This window comes from Maniola jurtina, chromosome 11, assembly GCF_905333055.1.
Source record: "Maniola jurtina chromosome 11, ilManJurt1.1, whole genome shotgun sequence".
NCBI lineage: Eukaryota > Metazoa > Arthropoda > Insecta > Lepidoptera > Nymphalidae > Maniola > Maniola jurtina.
In genome coordinates this window covers 5559242-5567588 of record NC_060039.1, presented here as the reverse complement: position 1 = coordinate 5567588, position 8347 = coordinate 5559242, and the positions used below count along the sequence as shown (strand labels likewise).

General features: G+C 35.9%; 1 protein-coding gene across 3 annotated transcripts; it reads left to right on the top strand.

The window, feature by feature from the left end:
* Positions 1-2578: 2578 nt before the first annotated feature.
* LOC123869499 (facilitated trehalose transporter Tret1-like) lies at positions 2579-6974 on the top strand. 3 transcript variants are annotated; one of them, XM_045912474.1, is made up of 4 exons: positions 2579-2613; positions 3580-3696; positions 4085-4223; positions 5045-6974. In XM_045912474.1, the coding sequence occupies exons 2-4, from the start codon at positions 3622-3624 to the stop codon at positions 6328-6330; spliced, it is 1500 nt and encodes a 499-aa protein (XP_045768430.1). In that variant the 5' UTR covers positions 2579-2613; positions 3580-3621; the 3' UTR covers positions 6331-6974. The 3 variants fall into 3 exon arrangements, with proteins under 3 accessions (XP_045768430.1, XP_045768429.1, XP_045768428.1); XM_045912473.1 differs by having other exon boundaries at positions 2585-2730; XM_045912472.1 differs by lacking the exon at positions 2579-2613 and adding an exon at positions 3401-3508.
* Positions 6975-8347: the final 1373 nt, after the last annotated feature.

Here is an 8347-nt window from a genome sequence, read left to right as displayed (position 1 = left end):
TTTTATTAATTGTGTAGGTATGTGCAATTCGTGTACATAAAAAGCAAACGAACACGACTATGGAATCAAGCAGGTAAATCTATTGCCAAACGTATGTTATGTACCTATATTATTATGTACCTATTGACGTGTTTTTGTGTGTATAATATTATGTATAGTGCTTAAAAAGCCTTTAGTTTGTTTATAAGTTATAAACATCAACAATTTTTATTAAATATTATTTATGGTTTTTATCCAATGATGTAATAGAATGCCATAAAATTCAAAAAAAATCAAAATTCAAAATATTTTTATTCAATTAGACTTTTACAAGTTCTTTTGAATCGTCAAGTCATAAAAGTCGTCATAAAAGTTTTAACTAAGATTGTATTTAATATTGTCAATTTTATTTAAAAATAATTTCATTGTTTATTTTTTATATAATTTTTCAATCCGGAAATACAGGTTTTCACATTATGTATAAGAAAAATTTTCTTAATAAATGTGTGTAACTATGTATTGTGTGTTTGATTTTTACTTTTACCTTTTTCCTATTCCTATAGATCAGATACCACCCAGTAGTAGTTTTACAATACCTCGCTCTCACTCACTCTGGCAGTCGAAATGGGATAGCGATAAGTAGGTATTAGGACAGCGATCGATCCATCTTCATCATCAATACCACAGAGTACTTTTCAGGCCCAGTATCCGAAGGGTGCCTACGAAACACTATTACCAAGACTCCGCTGTCCGTCTGTCAGCGGGCTGTATCTCGTGAACCATAACAGGTAGTGACCTGAAATTTTCATAGAATTTCTATGGCCGCTATAACAACAAATACTAAACAAAATTATTGCCATGAAAATTAAAAAAAAAGTGTTGTCTTGTATTGAAATGCCATGAAAATAAAAAAAGTGTTGTACGGAACCCTTCCTGTGCGGCTCCGAGTCGTACTTAACCGTCTTTTCTTCTACGAAGGATCTACGAGTATATTCATGATACCGAGAAGTAAACTGCACGAACTGTAAGCGGCATCGTACTGGAACCGGAACGTCACAGTGCTTGGCATTCACAGCGCTTGGCAGCGCTGGCTCTATGGGCAGTGTGCCCATAGAGCCAGCACTAGAGCATAGGTCGATGGGGCAGACGTGTTCTGGAGTGGAGACCGCGTACGGGTAAGCGCAGTGTGGGACGACCTCCTGCTCGCTGGACCGATGACCTGAAGAAGGTGGCGGGAAGCGGGTGGATGAGGAAGGCGGAGGACCGTGTTTGGTGGCGCGCTCTTGGAAAAGCCTATGTCCAGCAGTGGACGCATACAGGCTGATGGATGGATGGATAGAGCCAGCGTCGTCAACCAATAGACGTCACTGCTTCACTTAAGTCTGTTATAGGGACTTTTACACGCCATGGTCTTTCACCGCCTAAATCTAGGGCTCCTTGCGATTTCTGACTCGTTTGATGTCGCCTGTAGTCTTCCAATACTGAGCTTCCTTGAGTTGCAAGGTCGCCTTTTTAGGCGCCTTGGGCACCCTTACGTGTATCGGTTTTAGAATTATGTGCCCTGCCCATTAGTTAGAGTTTGGTTAGCTGTGCGTTAGAGCCATGTAATTCCACCTTTATTACCACAAGAAGCACCATAGCTTTAGGAAACTGTCCACTCACCATAGCCACACGTCGCACTATGGTGCGCATGGGTCGATCTTATATCAAAATTCAATAACTTTTTAAACTACTAGGAATATTGAGGTGAAAGTTGAGGTTGACTTTTTTTCCATTTTTGTGTGAAAATCTTAATGCGGTTCACAGAATACATCTACTTACCAAGTTTCAACAGTATAGTTCTTATAGTTTCGCAAAAGTGTGTGTGTGTGACATACGAACGGACAGACAGACATGACGAATCCATAAGGGTTCCGTTTTTTGCCATTTGGCTACGAAACCCTAATAAAAACCGTGCACTAAAATACTTAAAAACGTAGATAATAAAAAATGTAACGTGCTATGTATGTAGATAGGTACCGGTTTCATGCCCGTCGAAGCTATAATAATAATAAAAATCAGTAAAGTGCGAGTCGGTCGTGAGCAAAAAACCGGCCAAGTGCGAGTTACACTCGCGCACAGAGGGTTCCGTACCTCCTCGGGAATTTTTTCCGACATTTTGCACGATAAATGAAGAACTATTATACATAGAATAAATAAAAATCTGTCTTAGAATGTACAGGTAGAGCTCTTTCATAATATTATGATACCCCACTTGGTATAGTTATCTTACTTTGAAAATTGAAAACACTATTTATCATTTTAATTTTTCTTTTGCTGATCTAACCACTAATTCACGGTTTTCGGATTTTTCCTTTACTTGTGCTATAAGAGCTATCTACCTGCCAAATTTTATGATTCTAGGTCAACGGGAAGTACCCTATAGGTTTTCTTGACAGACACGACAGACGGATAGACAGACAACAAAGTGATCCTTCAGGGTTCCTTTTTCTTTTTGAGGTACGGAGCCCTAAAAACCACAAGTTAGCAGACGTTTTAAATTAGCAGAAGCGATTCATAAAGGTTCAGATATCCATGGTGGTTATGATAAGACGAGTGCGCAGAGGATAAGAGATATTTCAAAACTTGAAACTGGTATTGATGCTTATTTTACTTACTAAGTTATTTAAGTATTTGGTGGGTTTCGGGCTGTAGCACATTACCGATCTAGTTCCTAGCCTGGAACTTAATAATATTGTTCTCATTTGAAAGGTAATTTTACTAGGTAATTAGACAATCATTTACTTTTTATACAACTTTATTGATTCATTCATTTTATCGATTAACTGGTAGCGCAATTACTTACTTCCACATAAAAAATATGTAATTATGAACGGTTTTCCTTCAGTTTAATTAATTATTGATAAAATTGAATTTAGGACTCTCCACGGAAAAACCGTTTCATGCAAAGCGAAAATTGTCTTTATCGGAAAATCCTTGTACAAGTTGTATGTACCTAGGTTAGGTAGGTACCTATAATGTACCCACCTAGTAGGTACCTGCCTGCTACCTGAAAGTTATCTAAAATCGGTGAAGTCCAACTCACACTTCACCGATTTTAAAAAAACCGGCCAAGTGCGAGTCAAACTGGCGCACCGAAGGTTCCGTACTAGGACATTATTTTCCACATTTTGCACGATAAATCAAAAATTATTATGAATAAAAATAAATAAAAATCTGTTTTAGAATGTATACAGGCCTTTCATAATAATATGATACCCCATTTATTATTTGTTCATGAACACATTATAATATTTTTTTCGTGACAGAACAAATAATAAAAAATTAAAGTGTTATTTCAAATACGTTGGTACGAACTTTTCGTGTGCGAGTCCTACTCGCACTGCACCGATTAAAAAAAAAATAAAAAAAAAATAAGAAAAAGATGCAAATACTAGGTATTCTAAATTTAGACTGGCGAAGATCATCAGAATCGATGCCACTTCTTAAATATAATTTGCATAGGTATCTTGTTTACCCTGCAACACAGGTGCGCCTTCCATACAGTACCTACCTATCTAATACGAGTGCTCGTTTTCTCATTATAATTATTATTTCTAGATTTACCTAACTATTTATAAAAAGTTTTTGTTGTTATTCAAAATGGAACCATCTGGCGAGTTAAATAAATTGCCAAAAAATTCAGTGAAGTCTCCAAGGATCTACTTACTTAGACAGGTGAGATTTTTTTACGATTAAATATTTCGAATTAGCTTTTTTTCCTTTTAGTGTCCTACCTACCTGATGCCCGCGACTTCGTTCGCGTGGATGTAGGTTTTTTAAAAATCCCGTAGGAACTCTTTGAGTTTCCGAGATAAAAATTACCCAGCCTGTGTGCTAATCCAGGGTATAATTTATCTCCATTCTAAATTTCATCCCAATTCGTCCAGTAGTTTTTGCGTGAAGGAGTAACAAACATACACACACACATACACACATACCTACACACAAACGTTCGCCTTTATAATATTAGTGTGAAGTGTGATACCTACTTAGTAACAAAAGCAACGTGGATGGAAGGACAAACCGCCAACAATTTTTTTTAAAAGCTTTCATTTCTCCTCAGATATTCGTATGCAGTGGGGTAACATCGTACTTTTTCATTGGCGGGTTATTTTTCGGTGCACCCACAGTTTTTGTACCACAAATACGAAAAGACGCAAATTCTACTGAAATTATTAGCATGGCAATGATGTCTTGGTTGAGTAAGTACTCGTTTACTAAGTAACTAGAGGATGCCCGCGACTTCGTCCGCGTGATTTTCCGGGATATAATGCCTATGTCAATTACAGGGACGCAAGCTACCTCGGTACCAAATTTCATACAAATCGGTTAAGCGGATTGGTTTTTAGGAATCCCGTGGGAACTCTTTTATTTTCCGGGATAAAAAGTAGCCTATGTACTGCCGGGATATAAGCTAACCCTGTACCAAATTTCGTCAGAATCGGCTAAATTGTTGGGCCGTGAAAAGATAGCAGACAGACAGACAGACACTTTTGCATTTATAATATTAGTATGGATTGTATTCGCATGTTTCCAACGATAAAATATCATACCATAGACGTGTTACGTGTAGGTATATTATGTGGCGTAGTATATTCAATTCATTCTCGGTGATGAATAAAATCATCGACTTTAGAAGCGCCACGTAAAATAGAAGATTCAAAATGCAAGAACCTCGATAGCTCAACGGTTGAGGAGCGGACTGAATTCTGAAAGGTCGACGGTTCAAACCCTACCCGTTGCACTATTGTCGTACCCACTCCTGGCACAAGCTTTACGCTTAATTGGAGGGGAAAGGAGAGTATTAGTCATGATTAGCATGGCTAATATTCTTTTTTTTTACCTTATTTTTGTTGTCATTGCATGTTTCAATGATAAGAAATTATTCGTGAGTATCAAGAGAATTTTATACTAGAATAGAAGTCTCGATTTTTTTGTCATTTTATTTTATTACACTTACACTTACTTAAGAAGATTTACGTTTAAGATAGTAATAATGTATTTTTGTTTATTTCTATTCCAGTGTCAATTTCTAATTACGGGTCTCTACCATGGGTTATAATTTTTCCCGTAATTGCTGCTCGATTTGGGAGAAAAATACCGTATACTGTTACATGGGTAAATACTATGGTTTGCGTGTCGTTGTTTTACTTTAGTTCAAGTACTACTGAACTTTTAATAAGTGGGTGTTTACAAGGAATAATCTTCGCGGTACTTTTCTCAATATCAATCATGGTACTCACTGAATACACATCACCCAAACATAGAGGGATACTTATTACTTTTAAAGCTGCAACATTTTATTGGGGTGTCTGGATCTCTAACGCCATTGGGACCTTCTTTCACTGGAAAAATATTAGTATATTGATTTTTATATGTTGCATCTACAATATAACTGCACTCTTTTGGCCTGAGTCACCTGTATGGTTAGCAAGTAAAGGACGGTTTGATGAGTGTGCAAAATGTCATCGTTGGTTAAAAGGAGAGGATAAGGATTCTGAAGACGAACTTAAGCAACTCATATCTTCTCAGCAAGATAATTTAAAACGAAAGAAAGAGTATCACCGAGACAAACAGAAGAGCAGCATCAATAGAATGTATCACACAATTAAATCAAAAAGATTTTATAAACCACTAATGTACTCAATAGTTGCTATGTGCCTTTATCATTTTTCAGGAAAGATGGCTTGCACTGGATATGTATTACATATCATTCAAACAATATCAGTAAATGAGTCAACGGCATATGCAGGAATGCTTGTATTAGATGGAATTACTGTGCTTGGAATGTATGTAGGAGTTTTTCTTACCAAGTTCCTTAATCGCCGTACATTGTTGTTGGGATCATCAGTTATAGGAATAACGTTTTTGTTTATGTTATCATTATATTTATACTTAATACATTTAATGGTAATATCAGAAAATAAATATTTAACTATATTTCTTATAATGGGATATTCTGTCAGTATGAGTTGCGGTCCTATGATTATGTCTATGTGTTTTTCTACTGAATTAACACCATTAAAGGGCAGAAGTTTATTTTTATCAATTTTCGCGTTATTAGTTAACACCATTATGGGTGTGAATTTACAAATTTTTCCATTTATTTTCAAATATTTTAAATCGCATGGAGCATTTCTTTTCTATGCTCTTATGTCGTCAATATTCACTTTCATATTATACAAGGTTTTACCTGAGACAAAAGGCAAAACTATTCAAGAAATAGAGAAATGTTTTTCAGATGAAGACATTGTTCCAGAAGAAGAAAGTGCATTGGTCAATCTAGATATTCGTAAGGCGAATAGTTAGGCTTTCATAATGTCTGAAAGACGCATCGCGAGATAACGGTGCGGCAGAAGGTCACACTTGTTCACTCTGCTTGGGCTGTGATCTACAGCAGAGTTAAATAACTATCTATACAGGTAACTTTAACTTTTCTCAGTTCCTGATTATATTACTTTCTCCTTCTTGGATACGATCTCGTCGCGCGTAGTTGACTCTTTAGGCATTTCGTCTCAGGTGTTTCAACTATAATTTTATTTTCTAATAAGTTAAGATATCATGGCCTAATATTAGGTCGGACTGCCTTTGTGTTCAATTATTGTGAAAAAAGAAACAAAATAAAAATTGTAACCTTTACTCGGTTTTTGTTTAAAAAACTCGTGTAAATTCGAACACATCGGATAAATAGATATAGGATTTTAGGATTCCTGAAAGGATAAAATTTTGTGAAAAGATATTATCTAGGTGGTATTGTTTTTGTAAATAATTACCTAAAGCTGAGCTCGTTTCCCTTTCGCCTTAATTTTTTTTTCTGTATAAAAAAAAACTTCGTTGCGCTTGCGCTCCTGTTTATTGTTGTATTCTATCTTATTGTCAAATCGAAAGGTTAAATTCCACTAAACAGGAAGGTGGGTACTTACCCGATCAAGTCGAACAAAAAAAATTTCTCATGTAAGGATTCGGATAAGGCCCTAATGAAAATAAAATGGAAAGAACTATTATTCCATTTACTAGATGGGCCCTTCGAAGATAAAAAACGCGCTCAAAAAGTCAATAGAATTTTTGTCAATGACGATGACGTAAGATTCAAGCGTATTTTTGGGGACGGAATTGTATGGGAAAGGCTAATCCATGTACATCGATGATTTAAAGTAAAATACACACGTCTTGTAAGCAGGTAAAGGTTTTGTAATTTATTAAGCTTATTATTGTTTCATTGTCTTTCACAATGACGTGTTAGGCGACAGTTGCCTGCCCTTGTTCAAATACTGATTAATAAGACGGGACAAGGTTTTTAGTAACAATGTTAAATAGGTAGGTTTTCCTATATGAGAATTATCGGATTTATAAAAGTGCAACTAGAACCCTGACAGGGGCCCCATACTATTAGCAGAGAATCCAAAAATATAACAGGGTATCCGGGTGGACATATAGGGTAGTTTATATCCCGAAAAAAAATAGGAATTCTTCGAGATATGGGATCAATTTTTTTATCGATATTGCTCCATAACTTCTTCAACATCTGAACCGATTTTCACATATTTTTTTTGTTTACAAAGGTGTACTATCAAATTGGTAGTTTGGTACCATGTAAGTTTGGTGAAGATTTGATGAGTTTCGGAAATAGCGGATGGGACTCCTCCTTATATACTTTAGTAAAACTTACTAGTATACTTAAGTACTACGTTTGTGACTCTACCACTCGGTTCGAAAGGCAAATCCTACTGATCCTACTGAGAAGAGCCGGCAAAAAACTCAGCAGTTGCTCTTTTCAAATCATAAAAAGTTACAATATGCCTAATCAATGTAACAATCAGTACACTGACTGTTTTCTGTATATATGTTTGTGTGTGTAATAAAGTTTTCCAAATAAGCACACTAACTACTTCATTTGCGTGGATTTGACCTGCAATTCGCTCCAGCAATGCGCGGGACTTCAACTGCTTTTATACATGGCATAATATTGTATATGAAATCTTTGAAAAGAGCAACCGCTGAGTTTCTTGCTGGTTCTTCTCGGTAGGAAAGGCATTCCGAACCAGTGGTAGATGCTTTTGACGATTCAAAAGAACTTGTAAAAGTTTAATTGAATAAAAATATTTAGTTTTTTTTTTTTTTAATTTATGGGCAACTGAAGCTCAGTCAGTTGCTTCCACGCAACTTTGTCATTTATGGAATTTACAAGATAATAACTAATTACCTACCTATGTCCTATATGTGTCATAACTTTATGATATATGATCGTATCTTTTACAAACATCTTAATACAGTTACACATCAAGATACAGTCATAACGGTCATTATTTACGAGTATTTTCAAAGG

What these genes read in the sequence shown, in the direction of transcription:
- LOC123869499 (XM_045912472.1), top strand. Translation starts at nt 3,404, where the DNA reads ATGCAAATACTAGGTATTCTAAATTTAGACTGGCGAAGATCATCAGAA. An exon ending in GGATCTACTTACTTAGACAG is followed by an intron (nt 3,697 to 4,084) that starts GTGAGATTTTTT and finishes ATTTCTCCTCAG; the next exon opens with ATATTCGTATGCAGTGGGGT. An exon ending in GGCAATGATGTCTTGGTTGA is followed by an intron (nt 4,224 to 5,044) that starts GTAAGTACTCGT and finishes TTTCTATTCCAG; the next exon opens with TGTCAATTTCTAATTACGGG.